Source organism: Lepidochelys kempii, chromosome 3 (genome assembly GCF_965140285.1).
Source record: "Lepidochelys kempii isolate rLepKem1 chromosome 3, rLepKem1.hap1, whole genome shotgun sequence".
In the NCBI taxonomy this organism is placed as follows: Eukaryota; Metazoa; Chordata; order Testudines; family Cheloniidae; genus Lepidochelys; species Lepidochelys kempii.
Window position 1 is genome coordinate 167,872,212 of NC_136382.1, and position 20,442 is coordinate 167,892,653.

The 20,442-nt window shown below is 39.8% G+C and overlaps 1 protein-coding gene across 2 annotated transcripts in view; it reads right to left on the bottom strand.

Annotated features, from left to right (window-relative positions):
• PPP2R5A (protein phosphatase 2 regulatory subunit B'alpha) overlaps window positions 1-20,442 on the bottom strand; it is a 96,464-nt gene that overhangs the window by 38,606 nt on the left and 37,416 nt on the right. For both annotated transcript variants that reach the window (XM_073338975.2, XM_073338974.2), the window contains exons 2-3: window positions 17,578-17,774; window positions 3,688-3,789 (exon numbers count right to left, since the gene is read on the bottom strand). In XM_073338975.2, coding sequence (XP_073195076.1) covers window positions 3,688-3,789; window positions 17,578-17,774 — 299 coding nt within the window. The remainder of the gene's footprint in view (window positions 1-3,687; window positions 3,790-17,577; window positions 17,775-20,442) is intronic.

Below are 20,442 nucleotides of genomic sequence, written 5' to 3' on the forward strand. Positions count from 1 at the left end.
GGGTAGCGACGGGTAAGCATACAGCCGGATACGGGACCATGGTATTAACAGGGGATCTCTCAATCAATTGCAGCCCTGTCCTCCCTTAGAACAGAAAAGGTGACATTTCCTGTTCTTTGGGTTGACAAAGGTCTGCTTCTGGGAGATCCCAGGTCTGGCAGATGCTGTGAAAGACAGAATCATTGAGCTCCTATTCATGGTCCTGAAGGAATTTTCTGCTCAGGGAATCAGAAATTGTATTCTGTAGGCCTGGAAGAAAAAATGCAGAGATTTCCATCTGATAGAAAATGCACTTAAGGACTTGGCTCTTGGCTTCACCCTGTTGGTCGCTATATTATATTGCTTCCCTGTTGTCCAGCATTATTTTGATGAACTGGCCCTGTATGGTGAATAGGACGTGCTGATAAGCATAATGAACAGGATTACTGAGGTGGAGTGAGACCTCTGGTGTGGACCACTTGCCCTGGGCTGTGGCTTCTTGGAGGTGAGCTCCCCCCGCATCTCATAAGAGAAGAGAGATTTATCTATTGAGAGGATTTTTGAGGGTTGGGGGTGGGGTCTGATGAAGGGGTTCTTATGGAGACCTTCAGTGGGTCCTTCCACTACCTGAGAGAGACCAAAACTTTGAGATACTGTGATGAGTTTGGAGTCGCTGTTTGGGATGTACAGCGTTAAGCCACGTGTGAAGGCACCTGAGGTGCAATCTCATTTGAGGTGTGACAAACGTGAAGGCCAACACGTGGCCCAAGTTGTAGGCAGATACTTGCAGTTTGCAGGCTGTGCTGTATTGCTGAGATTAGACTAGACAGAGTGGAAAATCCCTTTGGGGAGATAGGCGGTTAGGGAGTCTACAGTGGCTCCAAAAGAATCTACTCTTTGGACTGGGGTCAATGTAGACTTCTCCTGATTGATACAAAGGCCCAGAGACTGAAATAGGGTTAGAACCTTAGAAGTTGCCAACTGGACCACTAGAGCTGATTGACCCCTCAGGACCTAATTGTCCAGGGGGTATGGGAATACTGCTAAAGCCCACTGAGCCACCATTGCTGAGTGCAGCTTTGTAAAGACCCCCAAGGCCATTGAGAGCTCAAAGGGAAGGACTCAGTACTGGTAGAGTTCTGAGCCTATTATGAAACATTTGTGGGATGGGTGGATGGCTAAATGAAAGTAGGCATCCTGGAAGTTGAGGGTGATGAACCAGTCTCTCAAATCTATGGATGGAATTACGGTGGCTAGCATCACCCTCTTAAAGTGCTACGATAGGATGTGTGTGTTCAGGTTTCTGAGGTCAAGGATCAGTCTCCATCCTCAGCCCCTCTTGAGGACTAGGAAATAGTTGAAATCGAACCCCCTTCCAACAAATTCTGGGAGAACTTGCTCAATCTCCCTCAGGAGTAAGAGGGACAGGACCTCTTGTTTTAAGAGCTCTTTGTGAGAAGGGTCCCTGCAAAGAGATGGGGAAAGGAGGAGGGAGAGAAATAGAGTGGAAGCAAATAAATAGCCCATGCTGATCACCTCCAATATCCATCTGTTTGAAATAATGTGTTCCCATGCAGCAAGTGGCTAGTATGCCTCTAAAGTGGGGATGGAGTCATGCAGAAAAGCATCTGGGAAAGTAGGTTGCTCGAGGCCCTTGACCCCTTGAGAGATGCAAGATCTCACTAGTGTGGGATTTATGGTGTGACCTTCCTCTCTGCCTTGTTTCCCTTGCAAGAGAAAGAGGCTTCTTCTTAGATGTCCTAACATGCGAAGGTGCTGCTGGAACTGCAACAGCTACCGGAGCAGCCTGGGACATTGAGGCCAATGTACCGGAGGGCAGGGAGAGGAGTGGATCCCGCTGGGACTAGTAAGCTTTCCATTAGAAGGTTCTTAAGTCTAGCCTGTCTGTCTTTTCTAGACCTGCCTTTAAACCCTGTGCAGACCATACATTTTGGGTAGGTGTCTCCAAGGCAGTGGAGGCATCTCCAATGCCCATCACTATGGGGCAAAGACGTGTGGCAAGTCTGGCAGGGCTTAAACCTCAGGGTCTTCTGCATAACCTGTAGTGCTAAAGGACTAAAAACATGGGTTTTAACAAGAAAAAAAAAAGGGGGGGGGCAAAGCCCCCTCTAAACAGAACAGGAGTGAAGAAATAAAATAACTGAACTAGAGAAAAAAAAGAAAATATCTATGTTAAGAAAAGTGGGAAGCTGAGAACAGTGGAGATGCAACTGCTTTGTCTCAAGCCAGAGGTGGTTGAGAAGGAGGTGAGTGGAGCAGCTTCGTGACTGCTTATACGCCCTTATTTGGAAGCACAAGGTGCTGCTCTGCACAGATATTGCTTTGCATTCTCTGGCAGAGAGCACAAAGGCGCGCGCACACACACACCCCCCATAGGGTGGAGCACCCATAGGAACATATACTCTAAGAAGAACTGAGCATGTCAAGAGAAACATCACTTCTATAGGGAGAGGTAGATCTCTGTCTTATGCCTGCAAGTGAACTTCACAGGCCTTTCTAAGTTCTAACTCCTGATGGACCAAAGTCCTTTGATATGGCTGATCTATGTGCTTACTGTATGTAGGAGTCATCTGCTCTAATCTCCTTCCTTTCATCAAGCCTCTGACTCATTGCAATTATAGCTATTTCTCATGCAGGTAAAATTCAGTCAAAGACATTTTCCTTTCCCCCAGGGGGTTAATAGTTATTAGGAACCTTAGGCTGAATGGTCAGTGCTCAGGGAAATTTGTATCTTTAACATGACTAAGCATCCAAATACTGCCTTGAACAGGTACTTTTTGTAGAGAATATTCATGGCACTATTCTCTGTAATTTAACTAAAGTAGCACAATTATGGATTATAGTGTCAAAAAGTGGCATATGAAATCACCAAATGATTTGTAGTGGTGCGCACCAGGTAGTATAATTATCTGCTCCCTATTGATTTAATGCAAGAGGACTCCCCCCCGCCCCCCCAAACCAAGCCAATGTACGGTCACTACATGCGATCAGAACCCTGCTGACTACAACCTATGTTTGCTTGTTCAAATAAACAGTTATGTGAAAAAAAACAGTATCACAAATCAATCGTGATTAATAGAGCACTGCTACAAAGTCACGAGGTTGGTACAGGAGTGAAACAATGAAATAACTCGCCAACTGTTATCCAACTACAATGCCTGTATTGTAGGCTTTTGGGGGCAGGGGGAGGGGAAGAAGAGGGAGATATTTGTCTTGCTCAAAAGAAAAATTAAGTCTATTGCTTTTTTTTTTTTAAACTATCAAAAAGGAAAACACTCATTTGTGGATATACATCTGTACTTTAGTTAAACCATACAGAAAACCCACTATTAAGTGTACAAAATATGCAATGCTTAAAAATGATTGTGATAAAAGTGAAGCCAAAATACTGCTATATTGTACATGAAACACATATGCCAGGTTTTCAGCTATGATAGGATAATAAAAATATAGGGGCTTGGTTTCAAGAATCAAAACACACCTAACTCCTTTCTGAGGGGCTCATGTGTGTGAGTGTGGCAGAAAGATGCATTTAAACTTTTTCAAAAAATAATCCAACTGTTTCTAAATTTAGAAGGGGGAATGATAAGCAGATGCAATAAATTGTTCTTTTTGAGAAATATCCATAGGAATACATCACCATTTAGTTTCTACATTTCAAGATTGGTTGAAAAAGTAATCCCATACCTGTATGTGAGGCCAGGAGGCTTCAAGAGTAGGTTCATCTTCTTCTGGATCAAAATCTGGATTATCACTTGGTGGAAGTGTTCTGAAAATATTAGAACTAATCTGCAAAGAAAAAAAATTGATTACTTGTAGTGTGGCTCATCAAATTTCAAAAGCCCATGCTAAACAATTGCCTCTATCTAATATCAAGATGAACTGAAACAAGAATGTTTTTAAACAATTGTTTTGCCCTTTTCTTTTCACCTTTGCATTATCATCAGTCCCAAATATTCAAAAGTCATGAGTCAGGCCACAGAAAAATCACAAGACTTTTTAAAAATTAGGTTAATTTTGTCTTTAGGTTTTCAGTTTTCTGGGCATTTGGGCTGCATTTTCAAGCTGTTATTTGCAAACATGAGAACTAGAAACGTCTTTCTTTTTAATTAAAAGCTGAAATTTTCACATAATTACTTGATTGCAAGAACTGGGCTTTAAGTAAAACATCAAACTTACATAACTTGCAATAAAAATTGTGAGTTAGCAGCACTACATTTGAATGTAAGGGAGACCCTTCCACAAATATTTCTACTTGTTATTACATTAGAAATATCAAATCCTTACTGTCTCTTTGCTTGAAGATCTTACAAAGTTTGAAGAATGCCAAAAATTATGTTACACACAGCTGTAAGTCTTAGTTTTAGGACAGACCTCAATTTAGAAAAATTAAAAGATGCAGTTTTACAAGCATTTTCAGATCTAAGCCAGTCATCTTACAGAAGGGACAGTGCAAGGACCTTTTCAGAAACACAAGGAATCTTCTTCAGGAATTTTCCCAAGCCCACTGAAGTTTAGACAAGAGAACAAAAATGTTTCGGCAGTCAAAAAGAAAACATATCTTTGTTTGCCTGAGGGAATCTGCTTCACACTGTTCATGATAAATAGTATTTTTGAAAATCTGCTAGAGAATCCCAAGTTGATTTTGTATTTTGCCCTTTCCATTATTCCTTCAAGGACCATTTGGCTCAATTTTTCCAGGTACAACTTTCAATTTTCTTTACCCTATTGGGTCCAAGGAAATAGAGATTTTCAAAAGGGACAAATAGCAGTCAGGCACCAAAAGCCGCCACTTATGCCTTTGAAAAAGTGCCCAAAGAGATCAGACAGATTAATCTCTCCAGTTCAACACCATGCCAACATCAAATTCCCCCTCTTTTCAGTGATCCTTCTTCCAAGGCATGACTGTGGAACGAGCAAATCCCCTTTTAGAAACTGGAGTTATACAACTTGTTCGAGTCTTACGCAGGAAAAAGGTTTATAATACACTGGAAATAAGAAAATTGAAGAAAGTTGTAGGAAAAGGATGTCCAAATTTGATTTCACAACTTTAAAAAAAAATCTCAGAAAGATTAGTTAGTACATGAGAAGTACTCTTAGGTATATTATCCCAACCCTAAACTCTCATTCTTGGTTCAGGGTTCACAAGAGCATTTAACTTCAAAAAGGGGAACTACATAAAAATGAGGAAACTAATTAAACAGAAATTACAAGGAACAGTCACAAGAGTGAAATGACTGCAAGCTGCATGGAAACGATTTAAAAACACCATAAGAAAGGCTCAAACGAAATGTATACCCCACTTTTAAAAAACAAAACAAAAAACAAGAGAGCCAAAAACGTGCCACCATAGCTAAAGAGAATAAAAGAGGCAGTTAGAGACAAAAAAACACCCTTTAAAAATTGAGAAAAATACTATAAAAAGAATAGTCCCCAGTCTAAAAGAAAGTCATTCAAGATGGACTCGTTATCCACTCCTACCCTGGAGCAAGACCGCCAAAGTTTGGAGCTAAGTCTTGCTGCAAATATATCTATTTCCAGATAAACTCACCGGGAGAAAATGTCATTTACTACAGAGTTCTTGAGTGCTACTTCTGCTGATCAAGTAAAATCTCTGCTCAGCTAATCTGCCAGTAGTATATATTTTCCTTATCTGCAAAGTGGAGAGCTATAGGATAAGTTTGCTGTACTATGCACCTTTCCCACAGTCCTCACCCAAGTACGTTCATGTAAAATACTGCTGTGACGTTATTGATAGCTACCTGAAACACTCTCCATGTCGAGGGCGAAAGGACTTGAGATACCAATATATTGGTCGTAATTCTAAAACACTGATATGGATTTTTCCTCCCAGAAATTCCACTAACCATGAATAATCAAATTCTTGTAATGAGTTCCCTAGCCAAAATTGGAAGCATCTGAGATGACTGTGGCCAATGGAGCCAGGGAGTTAATGCTGAAATGTCTTAAAAGAAGTTACATTCAAATCCATCATGAGATATAGGAACACAACTCTAGAGATAGTGGCAATTTCATAAACATGCTGTCTATATTTGGAATGGTCTTGCTAGCCAGTGTTGTAGAGGCCTCGTTTTTAGACGTGCATATGGAGATATGTACATCAAGGTCATAAGGCCCATCAGCTTGAGGAACATCGCTGTTTGACGTGAGTTATTATGTTGGATCATATTAAAGAAGTTCTGTATTAAAATCACAAATGAGTTTGATTCCCCATAGTTTCAATTCCAGGGTATTACTAATTAAGAGGTCTCTTGGTTTTTGGTACTGTTTCTCTCCCTCTATGTGTGAAACTTGCAAGCTGCTAATTGTGTTAGTACATTCTAAGACAGAGTCTGTTCTCAAAGCAGTTCACAGAGAGAGAGACTCAAAACAATACTCTAACAACAGAAACAATACCCAGAGGCTCCCCGCCCTTTTGTTGTATTAATAATTGTGATTAAAATAGAGATAGAGGATGTATGTGGATGGATGCTTGGTGTGGATAATAACTGAATGATCAGGGAGGTGCCAGCCTAAGAATCCAGTGTCCATCGGCTGAAGAAGGTGTCAAGTGGAAATAACCAGAGGACCCCCCCACCCCCGGAGGGCAGACTGGAATCCACCCAACAGCCTCAAGAATGGGAGAACCAAAGAACAAGATAACATCTTGGAGCCGTCAGGAATGTGCTATCTGCTGATTGATTCAGCAACAGCATGATGAAGCAATTCCCATAGACTGGCATAGGAAGAAATTCCTATAAAAATAGACTCTAAAAAGTGAGAACTTTGGGGTCTGATTCTGCAAACCAACTTCCAGGAGCATCAGATGAGCATCTGACAAGGCCCTGCTCCCTCCTCATGTCCAGGCCACCTGGCCAGTGGCTTGGCATGAGCAACTCTAAGGCTGGTAACTATGATAACAACCTTGCAGAACCTGTGTGTGTGTGTGTGTGTGTGTTTGTATGAATGAATGTGTGACTAAATATGAGATTGAATGGCATGTTATAGCTATAACTAACTGCTTACTGTGATTCTTTCTGTATTCACAATAAATGTGGTATTTTGCCTTTTTCCCTTTAATAAGATCCTGCTGGTTTTTATTTTATTGGTACAACACTCCTGAGTATTACTATTACTCTAAACATCTTTCTTCTGGCAGAAAAAAAGCTGCCCCAACAAAATTGTCATCTGGGTTGTAGCGGTGTACGACATCTTCCAATATATCTTGAATCCTAGTGTTTGGAAATGTGTTGTCTGTATCATAACTTTTGCTTGATTCTCCTAGAACACCTCAATGAATCAATCATCCAAATAAGTGTAGACATGGATACTCTGACATCTCCTATGTGCTGCTGCAAGGTACTTTATGAATACTCAAGATGCTTTAGATAGGCACAATGGAAGCCACTTATTAATGATCTCCTCTAACACTAAGCAATCTTAGTCACAACAGTAATTAACCTTTTCAATTAGAAAGTGTGATTGAGATGTGAAAATATGTATCCTATAAATCAAATGCCTCAAACCAGTGCTCTGTAGGTAAGACAGACATGACAGAGACTAGGGTAAGCATGTGGAATTTGAGCTGATGAGTAAATTTAACTTCTCTGAAGGTCTAGAATGGGTTGGAAGCCTCCATCTCAGGGGTCAGCAATTACCTGAAAAAAATTCCTTCCTCTGAAATTTGCTCTATGGCACCTGACTCAAGTAGAGAAACTTTTGATCTTAGTAAATTCCCGTGAAGAGGATCCCTGAAGAGAGATAAGGAATGAACAAGGGGTGATGGAGAAAAAGATGGCGTTTAATTGAACGAAGCAGCACTACTGGATGATCTCCAAGATCACTGGATGTGGTGATAGTCATCTAAGAAAGTTCCCAAATTTAAGGGGAGACAGACAGGTTTATATCTGGTCTGGGATTCTTGTACATCTTGTCAAACCTGAAGCTGGTGCAAAGGAAGATTATGCAGCAGATCTCCCTTTAGCTCGTTGTTTGTAGGGGGTGCATGTCTGCTGATGCTGAACATGGGCCTCTTACAATTGTTTCTTTTGAAATGAACAGGGAATAGAGACACAGTTACCCCAAATCTTTTCCGAGTCATCTAAGAAATCCTATAGATTTTGCAATAGACCTGATGTCTTTCAGTTTCTCTAGAACTTCATCTGATATACAGCTGAACAGCTAGACACCATTAAATGGTGTCAAGTATCACAGGGGTACCTGTGTTAGTCTGTGTCCACAAAAACATCTGAGGAAGTAGCTTTTTACCCATGATAGCTTATGCCCAAATAAATCTGTTAATCTTTAAGATGCCATGTTGTTTTTACCATTAAATGGAGATCTATTTGGGATTTTTGTTTTTGGAGTAACTGCAGGAGTATTCACAAACATGGTAAGGAGAAGCCCCTTAAAGTAATTGTGAATGGTGCATCAAAAGTACAGAAAGATGCTCTTAATATGTGCTAAGCAGGTAATCGATCTTTGATGAGAAGGGCTTTGGCTAGTTTTCTCTGGTCTTCCAGCAGTGACTGGGCAAAACAGTATTATTTCCTCCCATTGGTAATATTGGTAACTGGACACTAGTGCTTCATAGTTTCCAATTCTAATAGTGCCTGGTGTAGCAGAGCACAAAACTTTTCTACCCAGAGTATCTACCACCTTCTTACTCTGTCTGAAAGGGTAGAGTGGACTCAACCCCCTTTTGCTCTTAGAATGGCAGTTTCCACTACCAATTAATTTGAAGCTGAGTAGGTCCGGAAGAACAAGAAGCCCTGAAGATGTAGATTGTATAACTTGTCTGATTTCTTAGCAACTGCTGGTTTAGATGATGGATTTAACCAGGTTTATTTAGGTATACTTAGTGTCAAGAAAGCAAGGTATCTTACTTCTGGAAGGCGAACCCAGAATATCCAGAACTGGGTGGGTCATTGTCTCTGATGTTACTGAAAGGATCTTTAAGATAGTAGTTATTTCTAAGCTTTCCAGGAAAAGGAGATGATGCATACCCACACATTTGAAGATGTTTTATCATCAAGATCTGGATCTGTGTACAGATGTTTGATAGACACCTCTAGTTCTTCAGATAGAGTATCTGGGACAAGTAAAAAGAGAGACTGTTTTCTTGGTACCAGCAAGAGTGATTTATCTGGGCAGGATGATTCTGGGGAGGGTCATTTCCCTTGAACCACTTTGGGAGAAGGCTCCCTTTCTTCAGGCCTTTTAAATTCAGGGGAACACACAGGGAAAGGCCAATATGGCCTCAATAGCCATGACAATATCTCCTCAGACTTGCCAGTATTCAGTAGGGAATTCCTTAATATACTCCGTATGGGAGGGAGGGTAATCTCGCAGTCGGAAACAGAGCGCCTCAATAACACTCATAACACCATCTAGTTTCCCTGATCTACTTCCTGGAAAGGGAACAACACTGCCTACTACCCTGCTTTAACTGCTAGTTCATTCTCCTTCCTACAATGCCGTGCATTATTAACATAAGAATGGCCATACTGGGTCAGGCCAATGGTCCACCTAGCCTAATATCCTGTCTTCTGTCAGTGACCAATGCCAGATGCTTCAGAGGGAATGAACAGACAGGCAATCATCGAGTAATTCATCCCCTGTCATCCACTCCTACCTTCTGGCAAACAGAGGCAAGGAAAAAGCAGAGCATAGGGTAGCATCTCTGACCATCTTGACTAAAAGCCACTGATGGACATATCCTCCGTGAACTTATCAAGTTTTTTTGAACCCTGTGATAGTTTTGGCATTCACAACATCTCCCGGCAACAAGTTCCATAGGTTGACTGTGCGTTGTGTGGTTTTTTGTTTTGTTTTCTTTAAACCTGCTGCCTATTAACTTCATTGGGTGACCCCCAGTGTTCCCTCTAATTTTTTATGTCCATGTGCATAATGAATTTTGTTATGTGTACCAATATGGAGGTGATGTGTGGTGGGGGTAGGGTTGAGGGCTTTGGAGTATGGGAGGGGGCTCAGGGCTGGGACTGAGGGGTGAGGGCTCTGGGGTGGTGCCAGGGATGAGGGGTTTGGGGTGCAGAAGAGGGCTCAGGGCCAGGGCAGAGGATTGAAGTGCCGGGGGTGAGGGCTCTGGGGTGGGGCCAGGAATGAGGGGTTTGGGGTACAGGCTGCCCCAGGGCTGCAGCAGGGAGAGTGGACTCCCCCAAACCCCCTCTCACTGCAGCAGCTCAGGGCTGGGGGAGGGGCACCTCTCCACAGCCTGGAAGCTCCAGCAGGGCTTGGCCAGGGGTGCGGCACCCTCCCAGTGTGTGCCGCCCTTGATAGCCTGCTGCATGGCCGCGCAGCTTAGAGGGAAACTTAGGTGACCCCTGTTTTTTGGGTTATGTGAAAGAGTAAACACCACTTCCTCCACACCAGTCAAGATATCATACGCCTCTATCATATCCCCTCTTAGTCGTTTCTTTTCCAATCTGACATGTCCGTATGAGGAGATATTAAAAAGACCTTAATAATAATATTAAATTAAACATTGGTATTAATTCATTATTAATATTAATTGATTAAATAATAATATTAAACATATCCGTATTAAACATTAAATATTAAATGGGAGATATTAAAAAGACCCTAATCATTTTTGCTGCCCTTCTCTGTACCTTTTCCAATTCTAATACATATATATTTTTGAGATTGGGTGACCAGAATTGCACATAGTTTTCAAGGCTTGTGTGTATTATCAATTTATATAGAGGTTTTATGATATTTTCTGCCTTATCTATCCCTTTCCTAATGGTTCTTAACACTAGGAGCTGCCTTTTTTTTTTTTTTTTTTTGAGACTGCTGCTGCATATTGAGAGGATGTTTTCAGAGAACTATCCACAATGACTCCAAGATCTCTTTTTTGAGTGCTAACAGCTAATTTAGACCCCATAAATTTGTAAGTATAGTTGGCCATGTCATTACTTTGCATTTATCAGCACTGACTTTCATCTGCCATTTTGTTGCCCAGTCACCCAATATTGTGAGATCCTTTTGTTACTCTTCACAGTCTGCTTTGGAATTATCTTGAGAAAAAGACTGAGCACCTGCCACCAAAAGTACTGACTGTGGACATTACCACCATCCTGCTGGTCATTCAGGCCTATAACATGTGCATTATCTTCAATTCAGGCTTCTTGCTAGATCCTCACATCCAGGCTATGTCTAAATCTTGCTGATTCTTTCTGAACTGCTCAAAAAAAGGTCTCTCATATCCACCCATCCATCCAGTTAAAACTCATCCAAGCTCTCATCATCTTGTGTCTTGATTACTGTAACTTTCTTTTTTCTGACCTTGACAAATGCAATCTTGCCCCACTCATATCCATTCAGAATGCTGCTGCAAAGATCATTTTCCTAGTTTGTTTTAATCATTTCACCTTTGTGATTTCTTACACTGGCTCCTGCATTTCTATCATATCAAACATAAGCTGCTTGTATTCACTTTCAAGGCCTTTCATAGTCAATCCCCATCCTACCCATCATCTCTCATTCACTACTGAGCTGTGGATGCTTACCTCTGATCGGCTCACAATACCGGCCTCTATCGTTCACTTGTTACATTTTCCAACAAGCAAGCACCTTTGTGCTTTTTCCCCATGATTTCCCACATGCATGGAGCTGCTCCCTGTAAACCGTTGCAATGCTACCTCATTACCCAAATTCAGAACCTTCCTCAAAAACTCTCCTTTGCCTACAAAAATACTTGATAAAGGTTAGACTGTGGGTATGTAGAGCCCACTGCCTACATTACTGACCAATACTGCCTCACTGTTCACTTGTACTCCCCCATGTGTATCTATCGATTGTCTCTTGCTTTATATTTAGATTAGGCTTGGCAAATCGGTCAACTGACCAGTCAAATGTCAACTGACAACCTATTATTTGACCGCAGTCAAATATTTCAGCAACAATGCTGATGCAAGCCATGGCCTACCATTTTGACTGCATCATGGTGCTATCTGTTGCTAGCTTACCTAAACATCTTGATCACTCATGTTATTACATGCTAATGCTATCTGTATTGAAAAAACTGAACATCTTGATTGACTGGAATCTTCTAGAATAAGCATTGTATGTATGTATGTATGTATATCTTTATTTGTATACCAGGCCATTAACGTACATGGTGGTTTACAAAGCACATTAAACAAGTTAAAAGACGCGGTTCCTATCCTGAAGAGCGTACAGTCTAAAATGACTAGATAAACATATTGTAATTAACTCAAAAAGGAATGGGGAAGGGATAGGAGGGTTCACAGTTATTAAACCTCCTTCCTCCAACACACAACAAAAAGATGCAAAGCTATTAAGCTGCCTACCTCAGATAAGCACATTTTAAATGACTTTTCTTTAAATGACTTTTCTTTAATAGTTCCTCTGTGTTTGGTTTATTTCTGTTTAATTTTATTTTTCTTTTTTTGTAACTGTTCAGTCTTGAATAATGTTAACATTTAAATGATAACCTAAAAAAAAAAGTAGTAATTAAATCTTCATTTTTTAGATCATTTCATTATGTTTTGCATTTTTCTGAGTTTACAAAAACTAAATTACTTAACTTATTTTATTAGGCATAAGTATCTAAGGCTAAGCCTACTGGAGACCATAAAGTCTTACTCTTTGTTACTGTTCTAATAAATTAGTGCTTTAAAAAAGTTGACTATTTTTGACATTCGACAGTATCTGACCAATGTCTGACTGGCCAATTGACTGATTATTTTTGGACCGGTCAAATGCCCAACCAATGCCGAGTACACTTAGATGGTTAAATTACTAGCAGCCACCTGAAATCCCATCTACACTAACACTGCTATTGTTTACTGCAACCAGCAAGGCTGAAATGGCAGTGGTAACAGTAGAACATTATTGGCACAAAAGCCTAATGCATAAACACCCCTGGTATCACTAATGTTAAGGTCACTAGAATACAATACACTCCCAGTTCTTTCTGCTAACAAAAAACAAAACAAAACAAAACAAAAAAAAACCACAGTACAGGTAATGCCAGCCAACGACATATACTATGAATTCAGTCTTCTGTCTGAATCTTCATCTGGACTATTTACACCAGGTTTTATCAAACTATGTGGCAATTCTCACTGGTGGGGCATGATGGATAATAAGATCTAATACGGTTAGAAGTTCATTTAGACAACCTTTAGGAAGAAATGGCTTGACCCTTAATCCTGTCTGCAAAGGCTACAGACAGTATTAGGGGAGCTTCCGAATGATTTGGTCTTGTCCAGGTAGCATGAAAGAGCCCTGACTACAACGAGAGAGTGCAATTGTGTTTGCCCCTTGTTTCAGTGGGGTTTGGGGAAGAAAACTGAGAAATCAATCAACTGATTTAAATGAAAATCTGACACAATCTTCAGCAGGAACTTGAGGTGAGACTTAAGAGTCACCTTATCTTTAAGGAACACTGTAAAATGGACCTGCCATAAGGGTCTGAATTTCCCTACCCTGTAACAGATGTTAGTTATGGATACTAAAAAGTCAATATTCACAGACCAATGAGGCGGAAGAGGGAATAAAGGCAGTTTGCTAGGGGTTCAAAACAGATCTCCATTAAGCCCGATAACAGTCTGTTGGGGTTTTAGGAAAGAATAGGCTCTCAGATTGAAGGAAAAACAAAATCATAGAAATGTAGGGCTAGAAGGTCATCTAGTCTAGACTCCTGAGCTGAGGCAGGGCCACGTATACTTAGACCATTCCCTACAGCTGTTTGTCTAACCTGTTCTTAAAAAGCTCCAGTGACAGGGATTCCACAACATCTTTAGGAAGCCTATTCCAGTGCTTAGCTATCCTTAAAATTAGAAAGCTTTTCCCAATATCTAACCTACACTCCCTTACTGCAGATTAAGCCCATTACTTCTTGTCCTACCTCAAGTGGCCATGGAGAATGAATGATCAAAGTCCTCTTTAGAACAGCCCTTAACATATTTGAAGATTTATCAGGTTCTCCTCTCAGTTTTCTTTTCTCAAGATTAAATTGGCCTCGTGTTTTTAACCCTTCCTCACAAATCAGATATTCCAAATCTTTTGTCATATTTGTTGCTCTCCCCTGGACTCTACAATTTTCCCACATCTTAAAGTATGGCACCCAGAACTGGACACAATACTCCAACTGAGGCCTCACCAGTGCCAAGAAGAGTGGGAAAGCTACCTCCCATACCTTATATATGACACTCCTGTTAATATACTCCAAAATACTAGCCATTTTTGCCACCGACACACAATGTTGGCTCATATTCAATTTGGGATCCACTTTAACTCCCAGATCCTTTTCTGCAGTACTAGTGCCTATCCAGTTATTCTCTATTTTGCACAAGTGCATTTGATTTTTCTTTCTTAAGTTCACAACTTTGCACTTATCTTCATTGAATTTCATCTTGTTAATTTCAGACCAATTCTCCAAAATGCTTCCAACCCCTCCCAGTCAGTGTCATTCACAAATTTTCATCAGACTCTCCACTCCACTCTCCAAGTCATTAATGAAAATGTCTGGCCTGGGTCTGGCCATTGACCCTGGATCGATTAGATATGTCCTCCCAGTTAGACTGTGAATCACTGATAACTCCTCTGAGTATGGTCTTTCAACCAGTTATGTACCCACCTTCGAATAATTTCATCTAGACCACATTTCTGTAGTTTATGAGACTGTCATGTGCGACTGTGTCAAAAGCCTTACTAAAACCAAAATCTATCAAATTTACTGCTCTCCCCCGTCAACTAGGCCAATACCCCTATTAAAGAAGGATATTAGGTCAGTTGGAATGATTTGTTCTGACAAAGTCATGTTGGCTATTATGTTATCTTATGTCATCTCTAGGTGCTTACAAATTGATTGTTAAATGATGCGTTTCAGTCTCTTTCCAGGTATCAAAGATAGGGTGACTGACCTATCATTCCCCCGTTCCTCTTCCCACTCCCCACCCCTGTCTTTCTAGATATATGTACTATGTTTGCCCTTCTCCAGTCCTCTGGCACCTCACCAGTCCCCCATGAGTTCTCAAAGATAATTGCTAACAGTTCCAAGAGTTCTTCAGCTAGTTCCTAAGTACCCTAGGTTGATTCCATTTTGCCCTGTGGCAACTTGAATATATCTAACTTATCTCAATATTTAACCTGTTCTTTCCTTGTTTTGGCTTGTGTTCCTTCCCCCTTCTTAATATTAATTGTGTTAAGCATCTAGTCACAGTTAATCTTTTTAGTGAAGACTGAAGCAAAATAGGCATTAAACACCTCAGCCTTCCTGATATCGTTATTAGCTCTCCTTCCCACTAAGTAGTGGACTACGCTTTTCATCTTTCTCTTGCTTCTAGCATATTTAAAAACTTCTTACTGCTTATGTCCCTTGCTACATGTAACTCATTTTGTGCCTTAGCCTTTCTGATTTTGTCCCTATATGCTTGTGCTATTCTTTTGTATTCATCTTTAGCAATTTGTCTACATTTTCCCTTTTTGTACAATTCCCTTTTTGATTTTCAGGTCATTATAAATAAATGAGACCTTTGAGGACTCTAGCAACTGGAGGTGGGGAAAATATAGTAAGACTTTGCATGGGCGAATGTGCAGACATTGCTGATAAATATATACTTAGAGCTGATAAAGTCCAAAATGTTTTTAAAATAGTTAATATTCCAAAATAGCAGAAACAGGGGCTTCCACACGAGACAAGTGACACTGCACTGCACAAATAGAAAACCTCTTCCATTCTCCTATGTGAATCAGTCAAGCAGACGTTTCTTCTGCTCTTTACCAAAGTGAAGAAAGGGATTTTTCTTGCACTACTTCCACTGGAATCTCCAAGTAGCCTGTCATGTGTTGCAGGAGGTCTGGAAAGTTCCTAAAATCAACCACCTGTCTAGGAGAAGAAGGGATGACTGCCTCTTTGGTCAAGGAAGAATATATTGTTGTCGGATTCCATTTCCTTCAGGTACTCTTCCTTACTGCCATGTTCGTGCAAGTGCAGTCTGAGGCTGTAGACGCTGATCCTCTTGAGTAGATCTACAATGTCTCATGAAAGAGGAAGATTTAATTGTACAGGTGGGCAGTTGAGGAAGGTTTCCTACCTGGTTGTCCCCAAGGAGCCCAATAAGGCCAAGACAGTATGTTTTAAGGATAAGTGGCTAGGGGCTATATTGCTGGAAACCAGGGTGGATGTTTCTTATGAGATCAAAAAAGGGTGGAGGAGATACTCTACTGAAGATGCTTCTTCTTGTATTTCTGGGTGACTCTCCCAGATCATATCTTCAGTAGATCTCCAGGAGTTTCTGATTCATCATGCTGTCTTCTGTCTCAACTTTATGAGCTCAATGCCTTTTTCCCTCTGACTACTTTTCAATCAACTTTTCATTCTACTCCCCTATATACCTGTCCTCCACCCAACAGTCTTCCTAATGGCCACTTCACTATACTTGACCCTCTTCTACTGCCTAATGCCAGTTTTCTTCACCTTAAACACCCAGCTAGAATCTCTCAATTGTTGAGGAGAGAAAGGAAAATTTAGCTAGTTTTACAGCAGGAAAGTGGAAAAAAATTAGGTTCAACAAAGTATGGGGAAGAATTATTCTATAACTGGATGGTAGACCATACTTATGAAGTTGTTGTCAATCTGTCAGTATTACTACTACATTTCAAAGTCAGAATGACAGACTGATGTTTTACAGATCCCTGTATGCGAGACAGAGCTAAGAACATTTTTTTCTCCTATATTAAAGTCTTCAAACTGTTGCTCAGAAGACTATAGATGGGTAAATTAAAAGAGCTATCAGTCAATCAAGATTTAAATACATGCAATATGTACCTCAAAAACAAAAAGTGAATGAGAAGCACAGAGATTGCTTTGAAACACAAACATCTCTTCCTTACATAAGAGCAGAAAAAACAGAAGTTACTGTAGTTAACAACTGTAAATAATTTCTTGTTTGTTTTATAATCACAGTAATTTACAGAAAGGGCTCTGCAGTACACATCAGTTTATGTTGACTCTAGACTATACAGTTACACCTAAATGATTTAAGGTAGTTGTAAGTGCATTTACTCTGAGTAGGACCAGTTCCTTCCTCCTTGTAGAGAAGCTTCCTTTCTATTGATTCTAACTTCAGTAAGAATCTCTCCCTGAGTTTTAGCTCCGATACTCACCCTTAAGAGTCCATACATCTATTGCAATTCTCAAGTAAGGAAGCACAGGCAGAACAACTCAAAATGTTCTCATTTTCTGAACCTTGTGGGATTTTTTTTCAGCTTGTCCAGAGCTAACTTTCTTCATACATCACATCTAAAAATTTAGCTATATTGCATTTACCATGCTATATCAAATAAAGCGACTTTTCAGATTTGACAAATTCAGCAAAGCTTTCTAAATAATTCTTTAGGCTGTTTGAGTTGATTACTTATGAACTATACTAAATTTACAGGTAGTGTCAGCCATGGCAATGCTCTACAACTATTATGTAACAATATAAATTCAGACAGAAGCTAATGATCAGTAAGAAATGTTTTATTTAGTTTTAAATATATCAAATAAATAAATACCGTTCAACTCCAGTTTTTACTTACCATTTTCACTATGTCAGCATATGCTGACTCAATAATCACACCACGAGTTGTTGAAACGTATTCAACCAGTTCATTCAATGTGGCTCTCTTAATTTCTTTGCTCCTCAGGTCTGAAACAGAGTCCATGAAGTCAAACAGTATACAACACTGCTGTAACTTCTGACAAAAGAGATTTTGCTGTTCATTTGAGGTGGCATCTATAAGCAGAAAAAAGAAAAAAAGCCACTTACGTTTTTAGAAATTGAAGCATTGATTTCTAAATATCTTATCAGCCATAACTCAGTATTAATAAGGAAGACTAGTTTTGGGTGGCAAGCAAGAGAGATTAATGTTCAATACTGTCACATCTAAAATCAAAGTTGTTTGTGCCACTACCATGAAATTTAACTGAGGGTTTGATAATATATCCACAATGAGTAAGAGATTTTAAATGGGGAATATATAAAATGTAATTAATATAGAGAGAAATTACACTTTTAAAAACTAATGTATTCTACACAAAAAAAACTTAACACAAGTACCAACCCTCCCACCATCACCATGGAACTAACCACTCAATCATATGATTTGTTGCATTCCATCCACTAATTCTTTATTACATTGTCTATTTAAAAATTAAAAAATTTGCAGGGCCGATACCTTGTTTTTTTTACCAATATATAAAGCTCTTGCCATCATAGGATGAATGTCTCAGTGGAGAATTGACCCCGGTATTTCACAGAAAATATTTTATCCTGGATTTTCACATCTTAGACTAGAGAAATTTAATTAGTAAAATTAATTAACTTATTAAATTCTCCAGTTTGAACAATTTGTGATCACTTAAGACCATATGTCTGTCATGACTATGACAGCATTTTCATAAAGCATCAGTCTTTGTATGCCTTCCCAGCCCACTAACTGGGCGAAATTCTTCCATTAATGCTACAATTTGGATCTGTGGCAGAGTGATTTTAATAGCTTTAGAGTATTAGTTAATTACTAAACCATATTAAACTTACTGGAAAATAAATATTTTTTGCTCAAAATATTGTGACCCTCTGACTTTTGCATACAAAGTCACAACAAAATCAGGCAGAGTTGTTATGGTTATCAATAAATCAATTCAATTTCACATCACTTAACTAAATTCAACAAAGGGAAGAAATTTCCCTTTTCTCACTAATTGTTGTTTGTATTCTGGCAACACCAGTATGAAAGAGTCCCCTCATCTCTCAGACATTTAAAATACTATGCCAAGCTGCAGAATTTTCACTCCCATTTCTCTCTCTGAATACATAGGCAGGCTTACCCAATTGAGAGTTTTCAGAAATGGAAAGCAGCTGTAGTTAGCCTACACTACTTTGACTATCTGATCAATATTAGTAAGTCCTGTGGAGTGTCCAGACTGGTATTGCCACATCATAAAATAAAAACGAGTCAGGAGAAGGAAATACCTTGCTAGAATACCTTGTCAGAATACCTTGCTAACTGCTTCGCTGAAGATATACAGAATTTTTACTCGTGACATGCTAGCAGAGTGAGCCATGAAGGAAACTCCCCTTGCTCTTAAGGTTTTTGGCCCTCTGCAATTAGGCCAGCTGAAGGGCTTTAAGGACAGTCTTAGATATCTCAAAAGCCCCAAAATATTTCCATAATTCTTTTTAAAAGTGAGAATTAAGAGTTCTCCTAAACTCCAATTACATACAAATAAGTTGTACAGACACCATCATTGCAAAATTCACTCTTGAAAAGTAAGTAGTGATATCCCAATAAATGTGAAATAATAAAAACTGTAGAGAGTGAAAATAGTTAAATCCAGTGAGGGATAAGAGTGCAAACAACTTGTTTCTGCCCCCCACCGTGGCTCAGTGCAGTAGGAGTCATTCTGAAAGACAACCCCTGAAGGTGGAAGAAGAATGCAAGCTCCACATTCTTCAGAAATAGATTCTATGGGAAGAAAATGAAGTGGGATTCCTTCCCACAGGTCATGTCTGAATAATAATGCTTGAAAATGTATTTAGCACAGATAACATGGCTGACTGAAATCTTCCTGTGACAAGCAACCGGAGCTCTCCTGTTTAGGATTACCATTGACCTCCAGACCAAGACGCAACTATATCAGATCCAAGGACAGCTATATCACAACACAGACAGCCTCTCAGGCGTGTCCTCTTCTAGTGACAGAATTTCCATAAAATAGATGTTTAAAAAAAAAAAAGAAAAAAAGAAGAGAGCACCTGCCCGTTTGTGCTTTTGAAGTCTGTATTTTGCTTCAAGTAGAATCCACAGGTTCTCTTACTGGTTAAGACCCTATTCTTGTGATGGAAGACTCAAAGATTAAATGAATCACCTTGGCCATGAAATTTTGGACAAGTCCATGGCATCATCTTTTACAGTAAAAACTGGTCCGTAGAGCCTGAAGTCACTTCCACCTTGAAAATTATCTTGTATGTAAAGCACTTAATATTAAGACAAAGCTCACCTCAACCATTTTGTCAGGCACTATTTGTCATCCAGGACTCAGAGGCCTTTTTAATGCTGGACTCAAATCCCTGTCTGAGCTTGGTAACAGGGATTAAAAAACTGCCAAATTAAACTAGAACTATCTCCATAAATTGTAATCTGACAAGTAAAGACTGATAGTCTGTGCATGCAAAAGAAGGGTCCCCAAGACCTGTTCAAACACCATTGCAGATGGTTCACATTCAAAACCATGCGACTCTTGTAGACTCCTTCCAAGATGTCAGGAGTTGGGAGACCCGACTGGGGATACCATATCTACTGTCCTGTACCCTATTTGGACTTAATTACATTCATGCACCGAGATGGAGTGAAGCACTCTAATTGTCCAAAGCAACATTCTCAGCCTATTAGGATGGGACT